The sequence below is a fragment of the Wyeomyia smithii genome, chromosome 3 (assembly GCF_029784165.1).
Source record: "Wyeomyia smithii strain HCP4-BCI-WySm-NY-G18 chromosome 3, ASM2978416v1, whole genome shotgun sequence".
NCBI classification, from domain to species: Eukaryota; Metazoa; Arthropoda; class Insecta; order Diptera; family Culicidae; genus Wyeomyia; species Wyeomyia smithii.
The window spans coordinates 29,971,957-29,996,069 of record NC_073696.1 but is presented as its reverse complement, the minus strand read 5'-3'; the positions used below and the strand labels follow the sequence as shown (position 1 = coordinate 29,996,069).

General features: G+C 36.9%; 3 protein-coding genes across 3 annotated transcripts in view; 1 reads left to right on the top strand and 2 right to left on the bottom strand.

Moving 5' to 3' along the window:
• LOC129727989 (ejaculatory bulb-specific protein 3-like) overlaps nt 1-74 on the bottom strand; it is a 647-nt gene extending 573 nt beyond the window's left edge. The window contains exon 1 of the mRNA XM_055686320.1: nt 1-74. This exon is cut by the window's left edge and continues 159 nt beyond it. Coding sequence (XP_055542295.1) covers nt 1-34 — 34 coding nt within the window. The 5' untranslated portion in view covers nt 35-74.
• The window catches only part of LOC129727990 (ejaculatory bulb-specific protein 3-like), a 102,932-nt gene that overhangs the window by 8,839 nt on the left and 69,980 nt on the right, over nt 1-24,113 (top strand). The gene's annotated exons all lie outside the window — the stretch shown is intronic.
• LOC129727992 (ejaculatory bulb-specific protein 3-like) lies at nt 13,438-23,823 on the bottom strand. Its single transcript, XM_055686331.1, has 2 exons — nt 23,593-23,823; nt 13,438-14,473 (listed from the first exon to the last, which is right to left on the bottom strand). Exon 2 carries the CDS (start codon nt 14,462-14,464, stop codon nt 14,084-14,086), a length of 381 nt encoding a protein of 126 aa, XP_055542306.1. The 5' UTR covers nt 14,465-14,473; nt 23,593-23,823; the 3' UTR covers nt 13,438-14,083.

Sequence of the window (24,113 nt, the reverse complement as noted above, 5' to 3'; positions counted from 1 at the left end):
TGAAAGCGAAAACCCAAAACACTTTTAGACACATTTCTTCTCAAATTTCCGTTCTCCTGAGGGTAGTGATGATGTTGACTACTAAACTTGATGGCACTAGGCTCAAATTTATAGGCCCAGGGAATAAGAAAATCGTAATTTTATAAGAAAATTGAGCGTTCGTGACTGCAAAGTATGGAAAATTATCCGAAGCACTTAGCGGTTATCAGATGATGCCGCAAGTGAAAGCTTGTTTTTCACAAGAGGAAATGCCTAGATTTCAATGCTCGCTTGGCTGTGAATTATCGAGGTAGATTCCAGAACGTGATTCATGAAGTGTGTAACGTCACACTGACTGTTTTGAACTGAACAACAAATCAGATTGGGACCTTCTGCACCAAGATACAATCAGTTTTATTTAGATACCTAGAAGTGTTTTAATTTTACACTCAGATATCAGACATTGGGATTCTAGTAAATTTGATACATTAATCATCCTTCAAAATTGGCAAGCAGGGACTTAGCACACCACGCTGGTGGGTTCGTATCCCAACGCCGACTTAAGTTCCGATAGTTGTGGAATGGCGTGATTCACCCATAGCCTACCAAACTGGTCTAAATTAAATCCTAGCCGACACCGGGATAAGTATTTCCATGTGGCAGCATAGTATTTGAGATAAAGATACCCCCTTTATAAAAAGATGTCGAAAACATCTTTTTGTTTCCAGATACACATCAAAAATCTTCACGACAATATATCGAGTTATTTGAATAATTTTTGCCGAAGAAACCAAAATTCTATCTCTTGAGGTAAAGCTCACACGTGGTCAGTATCACCCAATAACAAAACATATGACACTCATGGTAGCGCACGGTTAAAAGCGGCAGCCACCAATAATGAAGCAACACGCGGTGAAAGAAGTGAAGTTCGACCGCAGAACCAACACAACGAGTCACACGAAGCCGAGCACGATCTATCTGTCAAACATCGTGTGACCAACACATTCGGTAACATGGCGTTTGTTTTAGTTTTTGTTATTTTGGTATATGGAAATTGATTGCTGTGGAATATTATAGAATTGGAATGTGTTCTTATCAAAACTCGAGAAACCGCGGAAAACTTTCATGAGTTCGAATTTCAGTAGAATCAGGCCTTTCGATGTCAGAGAGATTTTTTAAGCATGGGTTTATTCTCAGTCACACCTACATCTCCACTTTGACCCTCCTCGCGCCTAATTCTAAAAAAAATTCAGAGTGGCACACATTTAAATGAATGAATACCTTTCCTAGGTATTAAAATAGCGGATGTTTGGAAGTAGTAATTATTAAGGCTCATTAAATAAAACAAGGCTCATTACAGAAAGCGTACAATAAAGGGTAAAAGCATAAAAATCCGCGGTGACAAATATATATATCTCTTTCCATCACAGTCGTTGGAGATGCAGAAGTAAGTTTGGTCTACGCCAGCAACGGTCTGTACAAAAGCAGAAGCTACTGAATTGTTTTGGAGATGGTAAATGGATCCTAAACTGTGTGGTTCTTTGTGCAACTTTACTACCTCAGATTCATCACGCAGGAGCAATTACGTAGTGTACGGTTGCGTCAAGCTCAAAATTATTCCATATTTATTGTAGCTTTAGGGCGCTTTGTTCCTGTTTTACTCACTGGTTCTCAAATCAACACTTTTCTAATCGACGTGCACGATTATTCGCTCAACTTTCATCAGATTGACATTGAATTTTCCAACCTATGTTGTTGCGTATTAAAAGCGCGTACGTAGTATTTTTCCAATAACGTTATTAGTTTTTTTTAATCACTTTTACACTTTTTACAAAAAAAAACCCAAAGATAAAATTAAATGAAAAATTTCGAAAAACGAACCTCACGTATAACAGCATGGAACATGCTGTCACGAAAAGTTAAATGAAAAAGGTTGCCCTGGGACAGAGTAAACTCAAGTTACGTTGCACGTCGTTTTACTCGACCGTTTAAAGACAAAATTGATATTTTGGTTACTACTGTAAATGACTTTGTCGTATGAGAAAAGGGTTCTATTGAAAAGAGACTGTTCATAAACCACGTAAAGTATTTTATTTTTTCAAACAATAATAATTTACTTCTTAAATAAGTGATTGCAGTGTATACAAACGAATAACTATGTTGTTCAAAGTTTTTTAATGTGTTTTGGGCCGAATTTGGAATGTGTTTTGTACCAAATTGCCTGAAATTCCAAATTCTTCGGAAACCATCTTTTTCTACAAGAAGTGCAAATTTTCCGCAAATGTTTCTCTATTTACAGAACATGAATGTCAATTTTTTACACGATTGTTATTGCTTCAGCTTGAGTTTGAATGATCGCATATTTCGTAGTTGCCCCTCTGTGATGAATCTGAGCTAATGAAGCTTTACAAATGACCACCGTAAGAAGGCTTATTTGGGATTAATTTACCATCTTTCTTTAGAACAATAACGGCGCCGGCTACGTTCTTACAGTCGGTTACGACAGAAAGTGTTACAGTTGTTGTTTCCAGAGACCGAGTTTACCTCTGCATCTCTAATCACTATAACGGAAGGGGAGGTCAGATTTTTATTCTATTATCCTTCACTCTACACGCCTACATATAGACTCCACTGCCATCCCTTAGCGAGCCTCGATAGTTACTCTGCCACGTAGGTATTCATTCAACTTTTTCCCTGGACATCAGCGTGGAAGAAGGGGCGAGTAGCGAGATAGGAGGGAGTCTGAGAGTTAACCCATACGTAATGGTCGCTCTGACATCGAACGGTCCTACCCTGGGAGGGAGAAAAGAATACTACACTCAAAACAGAGAACACGCACATGCGTCGTTTTCTGATAGCGTGTAGTTATCTTCTTGCTGTAACGCATGCTTGACTCAAACGAAGTTTTTAGTAACATCAGGAATTCGCGTTGACGGTGTTGCTGATATTTGTTTGGTTTTTGCGTGCAAAAAAGAAGGAAGGAAATATGTTTGCTTTTGTCATCACGCACATTTTGACAATTACATATGAGAGCCCACATAAGTGCGAACAGCCTTCGAAATCTTTTTCAACGCGAATAATGTGCAAATTTCACAGACTAATTTTTCGAGTCTGTGTTTTTTTCAATTTGCCGTTTTATAAAAGTTTTTTTCAGAGTTTTGAGTTCGACCGTAGTGAAGTATAGAGCTTTCTACGCCAGATCTCACCAATACAGGCTTAGTCGTGTATCCTTTTAAAATCGATTTGTTTTCAACCAAAAAATCAGCTGATATTCAATTTCGTAAAATATTTCACTTCTGAATTCTAGTTCATTAGTGTTACCTGTTTTAACCAACTTTGTTTTAGCGTAAAAACAGATGAAATAAAATTAAAAATCGGCTTACAACTTGAATAAAAGTTCGGTGCAGGAGGAAATTTTGAAGTAGAATACTTCTCTCAGGAAGTTGGGCTACATAGGGATGTGAAATGAAAATCTAAAACCGAAAAAAGTGCAAAATATGTCCAATTTCAAATGCTAATAAATCGGTTAGTATTCGATGGATTTCCTTCGTTCTTGCAGCAATAGATTGGAAAATCTTCTAAGATTCTACCCAAATGAAGATAATTGCAATTTTATTATTCAAACTATTGTACTATTGAAAATAGTCAAGTCTTGTCAAAACAAAGAATTCGACCTCTGATTGGTCGTTATGTGATTGCTTCCCAAGCACGGTCGACAGAATCATATACCTTGCAATTGAAAATATGCTATTTGGCCTATATAATATAAGAGCATGTTTCACCCGAAGCTGTCGCTCCGTAAGCGATATTTTTACAATTGAACAATTTAGTGTCGCTTAGAAGCGAGAGAAAATATAAGATCGCATAAGACCATAAGACACGATCGAGCTGACTAGGAGCATGCTAGATCCGCGCGAGACCTCTAGAATGGAGTTATGATAAGAAAACGTGAAAACGGTCTCACGCGTAGATTGTGTATTTTAAACGTTTTGTTTGGTTAGGACTTGAGGATAAGCCACTCCCATGTGAAGGGACCAAGGCGCATTAGAAGTTTACTTTCTCTTTCTAACGTTAGGACTTAATAGAAGAATGAACAACATTTGTAATGTGTTCAATTAAAGGACCCGTTAGAGCCAGAAGGAAAATAAATAAATTTTCTCTAATTTTAATGAAAACTCTGGCATCTTAAGGGATAGTTATAGATAAGGATTTTTTTCGAATAGTTATAGATCGCGTGTGTAACTTGTAGTGTTAAGATGACTTTTGTAAATTTTTGTTCAATAAAGTTAAGTTTTCTCCAGTACAACAAAGTGTTCTCCTTCAAAAAGCCAATTTCAAAGTACGACATTAGTCGGAAAATCGACTTTGGCAATTTTAACAACAACTTCTAAAAAAGGAAGTTTCAGAAGCCGCTCATAATAGTTCTAGACCGTGACAACAGCAGTCATCCCTTAGCAGCAGCCAGAGTTGCCAATAAAGTTTTCAGTTTAACTGGAAAAAGGCTGAAGAAAAAACTGGATGTATAAAAAAGCAAAGAAATGATCGTAAGAGAGCTTTTTTGTTATGGGGACTGAATCCAGTGTCAGTTTTGAATACAGCAACTAAAGAAATAACTCATTGCACAAAGCTACTCATTTTATTCAGAACTGTTTTGTTTCGGGCTTACAATTTTTTTTAAAATTATGGACTGGAAAATTTCCTCTAACAGCCGCAAAATTTAAAATTACGCAATCAATCTACCTCAACATTAAGAAAATGGAGCTTTTTCATTTACTTTTACCTTCAACAAAAGTTACACCAGTGAAGTTTAAATTTCAATTATTTCTGACTTCGCTATCTTTTGGTATCTAATTCTTTTAACAATTGTTTAACTCCTACGCAACAGATAATAAATAGAAGATTTTTTTTCATGGTGTGCTAAATTTGTTTGGTTTTATCTCAACCATGTCTTTAATTTGGTCGTGTTTCGTGCGAGAAGATAGAATATTGAAAATGCTGTTAGGAATTGTCAAAATAATTTATCAATCTACAAAATTTACGTTTTATAAATATTTCCGGAAACCAATCGGAGTTTGAGTGAATAAAAAACTGGATAAAACTGGCAAATATTTGAAAAAACTGGAAGATTTTGGAAATAAACTGTTTGACTGGATCACTTGAAAAAACTGGAGGAATCCAGTTTAAACTGGAACATTGGCAACCCTGGCAGCAGCAGTAGCAGTGCAGTGGATACCAGCGGTAGCGGATAGCGGCCACAGAGTGGGGTAGCAATGGATACCGTACCAGTTGCAGCGGATCTCAGCTTCTATAGCAGCTGGGCCAGCTGATGAAGGGACAGCGGATACCAATGGCAGTGTATAGCGGCCACAACTGTGGCATGGCTACGAATAGCGTAGCAGTTGCAGCGGGTGTATCTGACCATGAAACATTTATGCAATAATTGAATGAAAATTGTAATCGGCCTTTTTCAAGGCTACTAAATGTTTTTGGAAGAGTATAATGAATGGTTATTAATAAACTGCAACTGAGGTTTGATGCTACTGCAAATGCACAGCAGTGTGATGTTTATGTCGATTTGTTGATACTGTGCTTAACAAGCGGTATATACGAAACACATTCGATTTCAAAATGACTGACACGCAAGCAGCCGGGTTATCTCTCTTGTAAAAGTATTCTACTTCAACCTTGCGGTCGTGGCTTTGCACACAACCCTCCTGTGATTTTTTGTTACCATCAGCGTGTTGATTATTTGCAACCTAAAAATAAAACTTGTATTAGTGAAATCGACCACTAATACTAGCGTAAATAGGAAGGTCTATGTTCGAAATTGTAACCAAAGCCTTAAATCCAGAGAAGCGCAAGTTTAATAATCGAAGTACGCTAGCATGATTATTACTTAAAGCTTATGAAATTTATTATTTTACGTAAAAACAAACCAAAATATTCTGTGAAACGACAATGAATGCAAAAACTGTTTGCGATGAATATTTTTTCGAGCAACTGAAAGGTATCAGTTATAACAATACTCATCGCAAAAAAATGCTTTTTTTTCCTTGGTTCAAATTGACAGTCGATGACAGCTCATTCTGGTTCATTTTGACACATACACAGCTTCGTATCCGTGTCTCCCTCCCAGGTCCTACCTACTCTGTAACCGTGAGTTCTTTTTGACGTGGGACTACGTTTTTGTTCACTATACTGGAATGCATTCTGTTAAATTGGAAATGAAACTGGCAAATGTTGCGTCAGATTTCAAACGTTAATAACAGCATAACCACATGATGGTTAACAAAAACCAATATGTTGTTGGAAAGATATAATGTAGAACAATTTTGTGATATGCTAATTATCACTCTAATTTCATTGCTATAGTTTCAATGACAAATTTACGCGAACAATGAACCAATTACATGCGAGCATTCCTAGCACAGGCGACGTGAATGGACACCATCCGTTCCCTGTGATATTCTCTGTATCAATATCGAAATAAAAATTGACAAAGTCCTCCCGTCCCAATAAGTCAATTTATTTTTGCTTCCATGAGCTTAGACTAATATGATGTCTCGAAGGTAAAAGTTTTCCGAAAAGTTTGAAACAATCCCCATTCTTAAACAATTTCTAAACCTTAAACCTACTTTCAGAACCTAATAAAAACTGATGTCTTGAAAAAAAATATGCTGGTAAAAGCAACAGTACCAGTGGAGTAAAAAGCCGCAGCACAGTGGGGCACATTTTATTAAATTAAGGGGGAACCCTACTCTAGAAGGTCGAAAAATTATGAATTTTCATATTTTTTTTTTTTGCTGTCTAGAGTAAAGTGAAGTGTTTGGCTATTTTGGCTATTGATTAAGGTATATTTGAAGATGTATTTTCCATGTCGTGAATGTAAATATAGTGAGTATTACACTGTTGGCAGCTGGGAACGTGGATGCTCTCTCTAAATCAGTACCTAACTGGTGGTAAGTTTTTCTCAGCTTCTAGTAGACCGATCGGGCTAAAACTTTTTTTCAGAATATAGAAACATATTATCTATTTTGTTACGTAGCCGTTTTTGTAGATTCCAAAAATTGCCAAAATGGCGGCCATTTTAGTAAAAAAAAATTTAAAAAAACTCAGATATAAAAAACGGCTACGTAACAAGTTAGATAATCCATTTTTACATGTTAAAAAAAATTCAGCAAAATCGGTTCAGTAGATGCTGAGAAAAATTTACCACCAGTTGAAAAAACATGGTTTCGAGAAAAACACTGCCAATAGCGTAATACTCACTATATTTACACCCACGGTACACAAAATACATCTTCAAATATACCTTAATCCATAGCCGAAATGCCCGAACACCTCAACTTTCTCTAAACATCCGAAAAAAATATCACGGAAATTCATTATTTTCCAACTTTCCAGAGTAGGGTCCCCCCTTAAAACAACATAAGTAATACAAACTTATTACAAATTAAAAAAATCATCATAATCATTATCTTCCGCTGTGATTGCTGAAATCTCCTGTTGAATTGTTTCCAGAAAATTCGAAATTCATTATATTTATCAGCAGGAAAAATTTATTTTACTTGCAATTTTCATTTCTTCTAGTGATTTTCGATGTTTCATTGATTCATGTATATGTTGTCTTTCTAATTCGGTTTCTATGGTTAAAAGAGGACATTTAAATACATGTATAAAACCATGAATTGATAACTTACTAGACATTGAATTAGGTAGTGCCGCTGAAGTTGAAGGCTCCATAATAAAATTTAACGAATTTATGAATTTGAAAATCAAGACACTAAAATCACACAACGTTCTAAATGAATACGAAAAGATGCAGAAGACGACGAATGTTCTTTGTTTTTTTTTTCTCATACAGCAAATAGTGTGCTTTACTTTTGTATGCACAGGAGTGCGAAGTAAAAGCAATCTGCAAACGGGCTATTGTTAGCCGGAGCTTGATGGTATGAATTTGCTGCTAGGATTTGACACTTCAATCAGTTTAGCGAAATTCATGATCATAAATTGAAAAGGGCTGAATGTTCTCAATATTGTTTTAAATTTGCAGAAAGTTATAAATTAGTTTGACATAATTAAGATTTCATAGAGATTTGTTTACTGTTTACTTTTTTAACACGTACTTTTATTGATAAATTTTTTGATGTTTGTTTAAATTTATATTTTATGCTTACGGATTGAATTCGATATCATACATTTTCATTAATGGGGTATCATGGTTATGATTAAAATTAATCCTGGACGATCTGCTATCGCTTTTTTTACTAAAGTGACAGTTTGCGCTGTTTTACGCTACAGCGGACAATATGCATTTGAAAGCTTACGTTTTTACCTAAATTTTGAATATAGTCACAACCGTGGCAAACGGCGGCTACTTTCCTACAAAAAAATCACGTTTTTTTTTTCAAATAAATTAGTGTCAGGCGTACTATGACCAAATTTTATAATATCTAATGAAAGAAGTTTGTTTTGCATAATATTTTCAACAACTTTTCTTTTGACGTCAAAAAAATCAAAGCTATCATTGAAGCTACAGAGCGTTTCAAAGTAATGTACTTTTTTTTCAAAAAAAGACAAGAAACGTCAGTATGCCAAGCTTTGAAAAGTCATAACCAATTCAGATTTCATGATATTGCGCCCAAATTTTGGATTTAGACACTTGAATGTTATAGCAATAAAGGAAAAATTTCATGAAACAGCTAACGAAAAAAATTTTTTTGGCTGATGGCCAGCGATTCCCCACTGTGGGACGGTTCAAGTGGTACAGGCATACATTCAAGGGCCATTTTTTTAAAATAACATTCACGGGAACCTATCAACAAAGTTGAAACCGGGAATATGTCAGTCACGGACCCTGCAAGACAGCTCCAATGCACTCCGTAGACTATCTAAAACAAGCTCTCCGATTGACACCAAACAAAGCCTAAAAATTGCACTAAATAAGTCTTTGCATTATTACTTTTAAAAAGAAATATAATTTAGTTAAAAAAATGAATTTTCGTATGAAGTCCTACCGATTTCGTGAAGTGTCCAAAGTAGGGACCGTATGCGTATAGTGGACCCCTCTGGTATATATGCCATTATTAAGATCTTTCACGAATAAATACAACTTGCTATAGATAAGGATGATATGAATTTTCCAAATTTCTGCAAAAAATAGGAAAAATAACTAATTTTCATTCAGCAAAGCATAACACAGCGGTTTGTAAGCCATTTTGTAAGCAGAGACAAATTATATTCTATTGCTTTCCAAGCGAATTGTGTGTTACAAATATGATCCTTAACTTGTTAATAGCAAGCACTAATACTTGAAAACCTTGAAAACGCAGAAAAAATTAAATAACACTTATTCACTGAGGGGTTTAATGAATTCGAGTCGTTTACATTTAAATTATGCAATACATCTACTAAAAGGTCCATTACTAGCATATGAACCCTAGCCCCCAGTCGGAAACAACAAACAACTTTTTAATAGCTATACTACCGTGAGATGACATTGTGACGTACATCCAAGTGATCAGTTTTCCTGTACGACTCAAAAATGAATGAGTTTCTTGTCCATTTTGTACTGAAATGCAATTGATTTTTTGCAACGTACGAATAAGTAAAAACGAAAAGGAAAATACCAAAAGATAGGTCTTCTAATAATGAACAAACGCGGCGCTTACGTCACTTTGTCATATCACGGCAGTATATGAAGATGTTTTTTTTTATTTCTCAACGAATTCGAATAAAACAGTTGCGTGACCGTTGCATACATATCCAAGTTAAATATAAGTAAAAATCGTTGAGTTCCGTTTACTATAATGGAAGTTACAATCACATGAAGTTGCAAAACTAGGAAAAAGTGTCAATAGAAGCCCCGCACGACGGTATCATAAATTACAAGCGTTCAAGACGTGTTCGTGAAAGTTTTTCTCGTTTAAAATGCATTTTTGGATAACAAAAACTACGAACTGAGCATTGTCTTTTTGTGTTTCTTAATTACTGTTTCTTAATTACTTTACTTCTACTTTTATGGCGACAGATCCTAGAGATCCTATACCGAATCCATCAAACTCGGTCTTGAGCTGTTCCTCTCCAATCAGTCCATATACCCGCTGCTCGGGTATCCTCGTCGATAGCACACACCGTCACCGGAAGGATCAGCGGCCTGTAGAGCGCAAATTGCATGCGGATCTGTAGGCTGCGAGCCAGGTAGCCATTATGTAGGGTAAATTAACCATTAGTGGACCCCTTTATTTTGTTAATGTATAGTGGACCACCTGTCAGATTAACTTAATCTCTTGTAACATAAATCGGTATCAATCAATGTATGAGATGCAGACTGGCTGGACAAGATGTTTCCCGGTGAAAGTTTTCTGAAAATCCATCGAGTTTTCGCATAAATTGAGTGAATCTGACGGGTGGTCCACTTAAGTAAGTGGTCTATCCAAGGCAGTTCTACCCTACTTCGTTTTGACAGTGTCGTATAAGCCTCTTCCACAGCTTTACTTTTAACACCGATGATAAAGATGTCGTCCGTGAAGTCTAGAAGCACGTGAGAAGTCATGATAATGGTGGCGCTCCTCTGCGCACCTGACCTTCGTATAGCTATGTCACTCGCAGTCCTGATGCATTATGGAATCCGTCAATAGTATTTTATTCTGGTACACTACTGAGGAGGTATATTCCCAGAGCCCAATATCGTATCCCCCTCCACTATTGCGTGCCGTTCCCCAATAGTTTAGTTGGATAAAGCGCCATGCCGGAGACATCGGAGATTGCAGGTTCGAGTCCCGTCTGAATGGGGTATAATTTTTTCAAAACCTAATTCACATCCTTAGTTTTTTTTTCAATTGTCGCATTCTCGTAGAATATCATACACTACCTATTTTATTATGTTAATTTACTTTAATTTATAATAAAAAATGTACCAGGAGCAAGTTAAAAATCTTTAAAATTTTACAATTTTTTCAAACACAACTGAACTAAAAATTGAAGAAGGATGGTATCCATCACACGACCGTATGAGGGACATAGGATTACATAACTTATTGTTCATTAAAGTCGTTCCGATCAAACGATTATTACAAACGGGTGATGGAAATATATCTGAATTTGATAGAAATAACATAATAAATATTATAATTTGATATTTTAACTACAAACATAACAAAATTTCAAGATTTTTTATAATCCTGATATTTTTGACTGATCGTGTTCAGTTACACAACTCTGTCAATGCTGAACCCCTTGTAGAAAATACACAACATTTCAAAAAAAATGTAAAATCTTTTTAAAAAACGGTTATAGTTCGACATCACAGCAAAAATTCGAACTTCATACTCATGTCTGTCACTACGTCAGCACGAACAGAAATTGCTCCCAGTGGCACATCGGCAATATACAACACGCAACAGTTACACTCTTGCTATCTGCTTCCATCCGACACGAGAACAATTTGTTTGTCTGCCTTTCAAGCCACAATACGACCCGATACGTGTTATATTGTTGCGTTTGTGAGAATTCCGTCGGTCCAGTTTCACTGGTAGCCAACATAAATGAGATTAATTTTTCGTACATTCGTATTGCGAAACAAACTGTGAGAATTTGAAAAAATAGGGGGAGCTAGTTAGAAGGTAACTCTAAAATAAACATTAGGAACAAAAAGCGAGCTTGTGAATGGATTGACAATTGGCTGTTTTTTCAATTAATTTTTAGCTTAATTTTAATTGGTTTACAATTGGAAAGCTAAGCAATAGTTACACCGAAAGCTTTAGCATTTAAGATCTGTTCAATAAAAATAAAATTGCACCACATCGATATTCAGCCGCTCCATCTCCTCCAACGATCGCTTCGAGTAGTGGGCCGACGCCAAATTTGGCCAAAACACCGTGTCTTCGCTCTTATGGTATTTCTTGATGCACGACGCAACTTCTGGCATGCACTTCGTACTATAAATTTTTCCCTTTACGGCCAGCCCGGAGCAAAAGAAGAGCAGCTTTGACATCCCCTTCTCGGTGATAATCAGCCACAGCAGCACCTTCTTGGGGAATTTGGTGTGTGAAATAAATTTCACCTTGGAGCTCACTTCCTTCGTGGGAGAAGTGAAATACGAAGTGCCCTGCCAGTCGTTGCCATCCAGGGTGAGATAGGTCTCGTCGTCCATCACCACAGCCACGTCGCGATTCACTGGGAAAATAGACTTAACCATCTTATTCAACCGCTGTCGCTGCGTCATTGCATGCAGCTCCGAGACCAGTGGACGGGACTGCCGCTTCCTGACATGTATGTCCATGTTCTCCAGATACTTTTTCACTGTTTTACCGCATGCACCAACCTCTCGGCCAAGTGCAGCCAGCGATTTAGCCACTTTTCCCTCGGTCTTCCTCTTTAGCATCCTTTGAAGCTTCTTGTAGCTCAGGGCTTTTTTTCGATGCTCTGATCGTTGTCCAATAGTGTCAAGATGTTGTAGATGCCGGAACGGGCATATCCGGCGGCCATAAAGTGCCGCACGATGTCCGTTTTTGACGCGGTGGGGTACCGTTCTTTGAACGCGCACACTTCTGAACGGAGTATCTCACTTTTTTTGCCTTCACAGTTAGAGTTTGACTGATAGAGCTGTCAATTTTTTTTTTTTTTGCTAGCTCATGGGTTACTATGATTGATGATGCATGAGTAGTTTTGTCAGTGCAATTAAAAGTAAACATAACGTTGAAGCGACGAACCCGGTGAGCAATCAATATGCGACACTTTGACGTAAGTTGATTCATTTCTACACTGAATAGAGGCACCAAATTTTGCAGATATGGTTAAATAGCTATAATCTTTCTAAAGCAACGATTTTGAGCTTTTGTTGGCCACTGGTAATTTTCAGTATTTTTTCATTTGCATATTTTGTGTTCAGATTTTTCTATTCTTTTCTCAAATAAAACATCAATAGTTTGAAAATGTATTTTTTTAAATTATTTTTTGGAGATTCATTTGAAATTACTAATATTTTTAAGTTTTTCATCATCAGTTTCACATTCCTATTCGTATTTTCAAAGAACATCTTCGCGGTATCATATTCAACCAATATCACTATAAAGCAAAATGTTGTAAATCGGCAACAAGCAAATCTCCCACGAGGTCGGTCGCATATTGAATGAACTCCGATGATGGAAGCCACCGCATAGGCGGCAAAACCATAGACGAATTACATAACCACAACAGAGTCGTCGTCTGCAATAACATTGCAGTTTACCGTTGCTCCATCTTTTCTCAAGGTGAACAGAACTATACCGAACCAGCCGAGCAAAAAGCGGATCGATCGAACATTGATGAACCCGAAACCGAAACTGGTTATTATCACAGTGTAAGATGTTATCCTTCAAAACTGGTGTCCCACAAGCAGAAGAACTTTGTATGAATACCGTCTTTAACGTAAAGCCGGTATTTATCTTTAATCCGAAAAACAATTAAAATACTTGATTTTTTTTCTGAAATTATATTTTTTGATTTAATTAATTCCTACATTTACAAACAAACAACCAGTTCGGCACCGACGATGTCAAACTGCCCGGTTTGTGAAAGGCACTGGCCCCGCCACCTACTGTCGTACGTTGCACCCGTGGAAAGCCGCCAATCGATTAAGTTTCTGATTTCGCAATTCTGAGGGGGTTATCCGAACTGCAAGCGTATACTGCTTCACCCGCGCCCCACCCATCGCTCGGTGGTTTCATAAATCGTCAGCATGACATTGACCACAGCCAACTGCAGAGTATTCGTCCAACTGCAGAGTATTGGCGAGTGTCCGCGCCGATTCTGTGTCAGCAGCAGGCAACGCCCACTGACGGGTATGAATTATCTTTGCGATAGGTGTACGTACTTTTTAGACGGAAGGGCAAACGCAGTGGAGCCTAAAACCACTTATAAGGTGGTACAGATTTGATCACAGATAAAAGAAGCTTATTTTTTGTCGGGACTACACCAAGAATTGCACAAATTTAAGTTAGTAGAATTTGTTACAGGAAAATTTTTCTAGCTCTTGTGTAGTGTTTAGATTTAGGTTGTAATCGGAGGCATTTCTGGTGTTTCTCAGTCTCAGTCCATCAGCTGCGCCTGCGGTGCCGACGGCTTACAGCTTGATGCCGGCCTTGGCGGCGTCATTGCGGTATCGGTTAACGTACACGTTTTCGGGGTCATACTTCTCCTGCAGAGTGGCCCACTGTTTCGGGCGTTTCTCAATCAGATAGTTGATCACCTTCTCGGTGGCGGCCTTCTGCTTTTCGCTACACTTGGTGCAATCCGTCTTGAGTGCGTCGGGCAGCACCCGCTTCAGCTCGTTTCCGTCCGGGGTACAGCGGCCCTGGTCCATCAGGCATTTGTAGTAGTTGTTGAACAACCGGTCCGACTTCAGGATCTCGTCCACATCGACTCCGTCGTATTTGGTGGTGTACTTGTCCTGGGCCGCGACCACGGCGATCAGGGCGAAAGCGGCAACGATGAATAACTTCATTGTTTAAATCTGAATTGAAACAAAACGAAAATAAGTAAAACAAAACCGTTAGAGTTGCACACTATTTTCTCAGGAAATCGCCGATAGCAAACAATCGACATGATGTAAGGGAAACCCCATCACGGACATGATTACTCGTGGGATCAGGTCACTGAGAATTAGTTCGAGATAGTACATCTTTATGTACTATTAAGTACGAGCGTCAGCATCTCATTTTTTTCTATAATTGATATGAACACTTGCTAGATGCTAGGAGAGATCCGTTCTATCACAATCTGCCAACGACCGTGTGTTCATGTATCTAAGTATCATGAGTCACTTATTACATAGAGTACCTATTTCGGTTGTTGTAAGTCATTACCATCCACTCGCTAATTAAAGTTACCTAAAAATGTCTGTCCACCTGAGGCAGTACAAATTCGCGGGAAGCTCGTTAGTATGACGACAATTGTCGGGCGAAATGTGCAATATTTGACTATAAAGAGAGACAAACTGTTGTCGCAACCACGACCACGCAGTTTTATTACGTATTCTAAGGTTAAAAACCGCTTCTTCCAACAACAAGCCCGTTTGTTCAAGTTCAACGGGCAGTTTGTTCTCCGAGCGTGTTCACATAACAGCCCATTTGTCGACGTTTTAATGGCTGGGGTATCAGGTAAGGCAGGTAAGAACTGCATTTGCCTGTCGAACTGTATGAATGTATAAAATATAAAAGTATGCATACCATAGCGGTAATGTCAAAACAGATTAATTGTTAACGGAGCACGGTTATGGCCTATTAGACTTAACGACACCAAGTCCAGGAAGCAGTTTATATCCAGCTACTTGAATGAGTCACAGAGCGAGACTACTTTGTACTGTCATAATTGACGATCAAATGTTTGCCTTCCGAATTCGGCATGTTAAAGTAAAACTCCGTGCTAGATTTTCGCCCGAATTTTGCAAAGATAATTTTCTCGAAAATCATTTAAATTACGTATGTAAAGCTTTGATCGGTTGTTTCTACCACTGACGCATGCATAGAGTAGCAATTCGTGCACTATTTATTAGGTGGAAGCTGAAGTTTTCACGCTCAAAGTCGTTTAGTGAAAAGAAATCTAACTTCAAAATTATATGTAAAAAGCTACCGTATAGTTTCACCTTAAGGGAAAACTAGTTTAATGCAGCTTTCACATGTTCAATTCGCATTTTTATCATTATTTTTCACACTGGTCTGTTTGATAAATTGATTCACTTATACTAAATAAAAATAATTTTATTCTGGGAGGGAGAACCGCGTACAACACTTGAAATTGATTGACACAAATTTGTCACACAAAATCAAAAATCAAAACAGACGACACTCAAATGCGTCGTTTTTTGATAGCGTGTAACTACCTTTCTACTGTAACCCGCGCTTGACTCTAACGAAGTTCTATAGACACCATTCGAGCGTGATAAAGTGTACAAATCAAAACTATTACAGAACGAAGAAGAACTCACCGAGGACGTGTTTTTTTCGATACCCGAGTGATGAAATTATGAGTATTTATCAGCCAAAAAATTGCTTGCAAATATTGGTTATGAGCATTTTTATTTTGATCTGACAATTCGCAACAATTCAGTCGACCATTTTTTTTCACAGGTGGTATTTTTCACAGGTAGAGGAGTTTTTTAAACTGAAGAGTAATTTTCTAAAATAGCGTATGAATTTTGGGATAAGGTTATCATTTCAAAGCATTCAAAGCACTGTAGCTCAGAAATCTTTGATTGAGCTGAGAGATAATCGCAGAGAACAAATGAAGCCTCGTAAAAAAATATACACGCTAAAAATATTTTTCCCGTGCAAGAAAGAATGCAAAATTTCTATTTACCAAAGAAGAGTCAAGACATCCAATTTGAAAAGATTGGAAAAAACTATGCCAAAATGCATACGTCCTTTTGGGAAGTTAGTCTGGAGTCTAAAAACATTCGTCCACCTGTGAAAAATATGCAGTTTGCTTGCTAGCAAAGTTCCATTCTAATCAAAAATGGTCGTTATTCTTCCATTGTTCATTTGGCATGAAACGCTCAGCTGCTTTCCCAGCACGGTCTTCAGAATATTATACCTTTTTTAACCGGGAATGCATTCTATAAGCTATATAAAAGTCTGCTTTCGGTTCAAACAAATATCATATCAAAAATCAATTTGCAACGAGCAACAGAACTGCGTGGCTGAGAGTGCGGCACCTCCTGCTATCTGCTCGAATCCTACACGAGCAGAATTTTGTCCTTCAGGCGCACTGGTGTAATATGCAACACGCAACAGCATAATCAGAGCCGGATTTACGATTGTGGGGGCCCGGGGCCCAGTTTACAGTGGGGGCCCCAGAATAAAACAAACCCGTTTTTTTATCGTACGAGTTAAAAACACTTATTTCTCATTGAAAAGTTACCAAAAATTTGCTAGAATTTTTTCTTGCGAGTTTTTTTTTTGCAGAGAACTTATTGATTGAATAATCAACATTCAGCTCCTTCAGAATATTGTACTCTCAACTTAACAATGCTAAGTTTGACAGCCTTTCACTCTTCATAGTCGTACGCAACCTATTTTCAACCAGTTTCATCTTCGACAAAGACCTTTCTCCAGTTGCGTTCGAGATCATTAGGCTCAAATAAATAAATGTATGCAACTGTATGCAACGAAATCCTGAATTTTTTTCTTGATATCTGAAAAATAAAAACCTACCGCAATTCGAAAAAAATGCGATCCGCAAGCAAAAATTTGCACACAATTTGAGAAAGACTGCGCAAATATAAGGCTACGCTGGCAATAATCTACAGAACCTAGCAAAAAACTAGGGGTAAGCGGGGTAAGACCGCTCCCTTAAGCAATTCTGTTTATAGAAAAAAAAGTTGCGGCTGCAATTTCATTTTTTCTTCGCTAAGAGGTTCTTCTATTCAATACCCGCATTTAAAAATAAGAACTGAAATATTTTTGTTTATTTTCCAGTTTTTTTCAATTTTTAAAAATTCATTGAAAATGTGCAGATCTTTTTCATGCGGGGTAAGCCCGCCCACCAGCGGGGTAAGATCGCCCACCATTTTTTGAGGATAAACAATATTTTTAGGGCCGAAACGGTTGATTTTATCGGTAAAGTGTCTCTGACAAAGTTGTGGATGGTATTTTTTTTCTTTTTAAATAAAATATACACTGTGAAAAATCTGAAAAAAAAAACTTCTAAGTTTCAACTTATTTTATTTTCTGATTATTCAAGTTCAGATCAATGTTTAGGTAACTTTTTCGGTGTTCAAAATAAATAGATTTTTCAGAATTGGGGGTTTTCAAGATATTGAATTCATAATATACCTATCTTTAAGCTAAAAATTAAAACTCATTAAACCTGTCTGTATGATTCTTTCGATGACTTATTATGTATAGAAAAATACTAATAATTATTCTTTCGTTCATTTATATTTTCAATTTTCTATGTTTTTTTTTGAAGAACAAAATTATCAACGACTCTATACACCAAACAAACCGCCAAAAAAAAAAATTCTTCACAAAAATTTAGCTATTAATATTTCTATTACTCCATGATCCAACAACCATAAAATTTTAGCTTACCTTTTGTAGATTTTACAGGCAAAAACATATTTTTTCAAATAAATTTGAAAAAAAATATATTTTTAATTCTATTTTTATATCTTTTCTTTAAATTTTTTTAGAGTGTGTATTTTTTTCGGAAGTAAAAAACTACTATTTTCAATTCTGCCGGAGACGTCATACCAATCAAACAAACCGTCATGGCTCTAAAATTATTTTGGTTCATCAACCCCATTTTCACACAGGTTTACTTTTTTCAAAAATAAGTCTTGTTAAAATATATTACTAGAAAAGCTTCAACCAAATCGAAAATGGTCGATTAACATCGATGTCTTATGTGGCTTGAAGTTGCTTTACTGATCCTGTAAATATTCCCTTTGTAGTGTCGAGGCATTTGGGTCTTGAAGTAAAACAACAAGCAGTTGGATACGTGGCGGTTTTACCCCTTGTATAGTGGGCGACTTTACCCCCAGTGGAACATTTTCATATTTGACCGAAAAAGTAGTCAAAATTACAAGATTACTCACGGCCTTCGATATTCCCGAAAGAAGATAGATTCAGGCAAGCGATTAAACGTATATTCACGAACAAAACAATAGATTTTTAGACTGAAAAACCTTAAGTCCCGTTGCCGCAAAACAATAGCGCATTGACTGGTTGCCAGCTGAAAGGTTGTTTTTGATTATTTCTGTGACCGTTCGCGCACTATCAAAACAGAAAAACGTGCAAAATGTTATGTAATTATACTGTGATAGACACGTTAATAAAAATTTTTCAATTATTTTATAAGTTGGTAGTAAACTACAGTGGGCGGTCTTACCCCGCAGGGCGGTCTTACCCTGTTCACCCTTACACACTTCTGCAGGTCAATAAAATCTTCACACGGACTCTGAAAATCTGCATTTTGCAACGCAAATCTAGTATCCCTGATTCGGACAGGTAAACTTATTTTCGGAATCAACAGCAATGTATTAAAAAAACTTGTGGATTATCTTCTTTCCTGCTTGATTTCCCATGCGCGCTGGTTCGCTTCAAATGGTGTGTTAATGTGTGTCATTCCAAGAGAATCGAAGGTGAAATCTTATGGATGTGGTTGTGATATTGGCGCTCGCGAAAAAATAACACTGAAGGAAAGTTTCAGATTGAAATGGTCTGTTCAAATTTTCTTACTGTAAATTGAACTTTTGATTGAATCTCATTTTTCATAGAGAAAAGAACTTTTTCTCGTTTTGTGGGGGCCCCAAAAATGTGGGGGCCCGGGGCCCGGGCCCCCTGGGCCCCCCCTTGAATCCGGCTCTGAGCATAATAATCAATTGCGTGGCTGAGAGTGCGTTAAATATCCACCTACGAGTCTCGATGTCCCTTATTTTTACTTGTTCTACTGAAATTTGTTTTCAGAAATAAAACTTGTTCGAACGGCTCAACAAAGAAAGGTAATTCGACTTCAGAGAAGCATTTCGAACTCCATTTTCATGTCTGTCATTATTCAGTACGATAAAAATGTTGTTATCCCCCAGCCGCACACCTACAATATGCAACACGCAACAGCGTAAAAGCGTTGTAAAAGTTGTACATTGTAACAAAAACTGCGGTTTCTATGTTTTACTTACTTTTACATAGTTGCAAAAGTGACTTAAGTGCAAGTATAACGAAAAAAAAAGATTATTTTAGGTATTCTTCTAGATATTCTTTTATATATTATTTTTATTATTTTTTATATATTTAATTACCAGAGTAATGGACAATTTCAAAATTCTTCATGATGCAAATTATATTATCAAGTCAAGTTTTAGGTCATCTTCAGACGAATTGGAATAGTTGTTCGAAAAGGTAGCAGCAAATACTAGTTCTACTAGGAAGTTATTTTCAACGAGCTCTGCAACTCGCCGTTTTTTTATTCTGGTGGACAGCTTTCAAAAAGTTTCTGAGGAAGCCCACTAGAAAAACTGTTGTTTTATTCATAATTATTATTCTCACTGAATCGGGGAAGAGCAAGCGGTGATTCCAACCAAATTTCTTGCTTTTCCATGAAATACTTTTTTATTCTTTTACATTTCTCCCATTTCGAGTTCAATTTCGAATAATATACAGCAGAAAACTTGTGCATTTTTTTATTAACATGCTCAACTGTGTCTTCTGGTAGAGACGATGTCAAATATCGAAATACACATGATGTACTTTTGCTTACATTGCAGTTAAACCACTTCTCAAAAATCTGGCGGTTCACGAGCAATCGGCATTGACATACGAAAAATAAAAAATCTCGCAAAGTTGCAGGAAGTTGCAGCTAATTTTTAGGAATGGGCGATACTTGTATCGATACCAACGGTATCGATACCAGGAGCAGAAGTATCGAGTATTTTGGCATCGATACTCGTTGCTAGCGATGAGTAGCGGTATCGATACTTTGCCAACGATACTATCGATACTTCGTTCAAAAGCATCGAGTATTTTGGCATCGATACTTTCTATACCGGTACCACGATACTTGGTATCGTTTTGTGCAAAAGTATTCGAGTACTCAGGTATCGATACTTCAGACAGTATCGCCCATCCCTACTTATTTTTATATATTTTGTAGAGGATACTTCAAGCAAACTTTTGATGCATGTTTTAGAGAGGAACTCGGTGGAACTTTTTTTAAAACGCTAACGAAAGTGTAAGTTCGCGTTTTTTCAAAGATTAATACCTTCACCAACTCATCATACCGATTAATCATACACGCAATCGAAACCAAGTCTCTCTACCAATGAAATATATTGCACTAACCTTGATTGTTATTTTCCATTTTATTTTACACGAAGTAATTAAGTTTTACCAACAGTTAAAAACGCGCGACAATTTAGCACGAAATGTGAAACTAATAATTGCTCTGGACGCTGACGCTTGCTATGCGTGTACACTGTTCGTTCGCTAACTGGGCTGAGGGCCTAGCCCAGTTAACGAATGTCGCTCGCTAACTGGGCTGACATTTCAAATGTCGTCAAGTATCGAGGGGGATTTCGATGTAATGGCGCTAGGCAAAACTCTCAGCGAAAATTTGAAAATGTTTTAAACAAATACACTAAGAATCCTGACTGATAACCAGAAAATGAGAAAAAATAAATTATTAGCCTTGCGTGTGCTTTTTATGCACTTGCCGTTGCCTGAAAACATATTCTTTTCATAAAACATTTATTTGACCTGGAAACGATTAGATAAACATCTAGTGAATCGCATGTGTGATGACAACCAAAATGCATTGAACTGAAAAAATCAATCTCAATTCACTATTCATGTGCCCCTATCTCGTTTTGACAACAATATGCCAAACGCTGATTTTTGACATTCATCTGCTTTTTAACTGGGCTACCCAAGTAACAAAACTGGTTTTATCAAAGTTTTATAGCGCTGTTTTGGCTGTTTTGAGCGCTATAAAATTTTGATAAAACCAATATTGTTTCTAGGGTATAGCCCAGTTAGCGAACGCCCATTAAAAAAGCAGCCCAGTTAAACAGCACCCAGTTAGCGAACAGTTACTGTATTAGTATTTGTGATGCTTCCCAAAGCTCATCAATACTTGTTCACAACCCAGGAGACATCTGTGAACACTTCTGGGTAGTTAATGCATCCAAATAAAAATGAAAGTAAAACGATTTTTGTCTATGGCTCAACGCACTGTGCAGCGTAACAAACTGCGTGGCTGAGAGTATGCAGCATCTTCTATCTGCTTCTAGCCGAAATGGAAAAAAAATCGATGGTTGATCCAGGTTAACAGATTAAAAAACATTTTTTTCTACAGGTTTTGCTTAAGTATTGCAACTTATAATCCGATTGTTGAAACTAGTAAGATAGTCCTACATCAATCTTGCGGTCGTAACTTTGCACACAACCTATGTGATTTTTGTTCCGAAACTACAACTATAAAACATCAAGCACGCTTGATCTTTTTTTATTTTAACTGTTAGTGTGTATCCTGGAAATTTCGACTAAAACTTTTTAGGTTAATATTTTTTATGAATTTTGTTATGACCAATTGTTACTTTCACTACTTAATCACTGACTCTAAACGTCAGGTTTGTTTTGATGTATTCGGTCTATTGTCATCAATCCCAATTCAAGGTATGTCTAGGATATTTGTTACTAGTTCAATTATTGTTACAATATAAAAAATTGAGGGACAGGCTAACCATTAAAAATTCTAAAGGATCAAAGGCATCAAACTAGTTTAAATATGTGCTATGGTTGGTTGATTACATTTTTGATCGTCATGGCCTAATTAAGGGTTCAATTATTTTATTGGAGTTGGTTTTCAACTGCAAATAAGGACACAATCACTAACCAGCGTTTTTCGTTTCATCCGAAGACAACGAAATCGTTGTTGAGTTTCAAAACAAAATATTCTTAAAAATCAATTTAAAAAACTTTTTGTCTATTTTTTCTAAAACTTCGACACTCAAAATTGCTGACTAAGTGAAGACACGTTGAAACTTAGCAAACTATGTCTATGAATTCACAAATTTGTGTTGTAAACGGTTTTTTCATAAGATCGCATAAAGGTGGATAAAAATTTGTTGGTAAGACAAATGGAGAAAAGCTGGTCATAAATGTCATTTACCTTCGCTAAACTTACAATAATCAAACTTCTTTCCTACGAAAATATTAACGTTGAACTCTCCAATGGAAATATGTTTCGACTCTATGAAGAAAATTTCGCATTCAATTAAGGAAAATAAACATGACGCAAACCTCAAAACTTGATAAACACTCAGCTCTTCCAAAATTGTTCAGCCTGTTCTAAACCTGAAATTGTAACTATCAATGGCTAAGAACCCTTTTTTCAACATGTTTAGCAAGATTTTTTTCAAAATGCCATCACAATATAACTTCACTGATCATCACAGCCTGTTGATATAAATTGACTCTATCTTCTAGACTTACAATGAATCAATTCGTATTTCGTGAAAAGTAAACGAAAAATTAAACAAGCTACTTTCATTTCATTCATTCGCTGCCAAGTCATCTGTGGGTGCTAAACATGCAAAGCGAATTTGTATTGATTATCACCATCAGTTTGTGTTAATATTTCTTAGCATAGAGTAGCAAATACTCTGCTCCTAAAGTAAAAATGATTTCTATCTTTTGTTTATATGGCGAATCACCGCATTCAACATAATCAATTGCACTGATCAGACTGCAAAGCCTGGTAGAAAAAAAAACCTACAGTTGACCGTCTTTGTGACACTTAACAACCATTGAAAAATCCAACTTCAGTTATTATGAAAAATTTTACACGAGTCATGTTTTATAGTAGGTACATAATTTTGAAAAAAGGTGAATAAAACAGCTCGTGATCGTAAACTTTAAACAATTACAGTAGAGGGACCTATATCCTGCATGCATCAAAAACCTAAACTATGTCATTGTCAGACAAATATCTAACAAAATACCACACTTGGATTCTAATTGAGGTTATGTTGATCAATATCGATTGATTGAAATCACACTTTCTCAGGAAAACACAATTAAATCACTTCAACAATATTGCTCAGCTCTGTTCTCCAAATCGCAGACAAAATCTTACCTTTATTTTTAAACGTACAAAATCAAAACCGCACTAGTGTGATAACTACTAGAGGCAACTAAAATCCGCCCAACTGTTGTATACTAAACAAGCGACAAACTGTGATTAACACCCGATCAAGCACGACTTTATATATATGTGCAGAAAGTTGTAAACTTTTCTCACTCTCTGTATCTCGCTGCTGCGCCCGACCCAGTCGTCCGGCCAGCGTCGTTTTGTGTCGTCAAACTGGGTCTGAATCACTGTGCAAAAGGTCCAAGCTAAAGGGACCCCAGGGCCGGGCGGTCGGTCGACGTCGGCGGTGATCCCATCATCGAGCTGGAGAAAACCGAAGGGTTGCAATCGTTTGTCTCTCCATCAAGACGTGACGTGAGCAGAAGCTGTCTCCGAGGCTGGGCACAATCAAGTCACAAATAGTACCGATTTTACACGTTCAACGAGTTTTTTTTTTTTTTTAATAATTACGAAACTTGTCAGACCAAATGAAAACCTCACTGTAGTCAGCGAAAAAAAATCAACTC

Coding starts and splice junctions, on each gene's coding strand:
- LOC129727992 (XM_055686331.1), bottom strand. CDS start 14,464: ATGAAGTTATTCATCGTTGCCGCTTTCGCCCTGATCGCCGTGGTCGCG.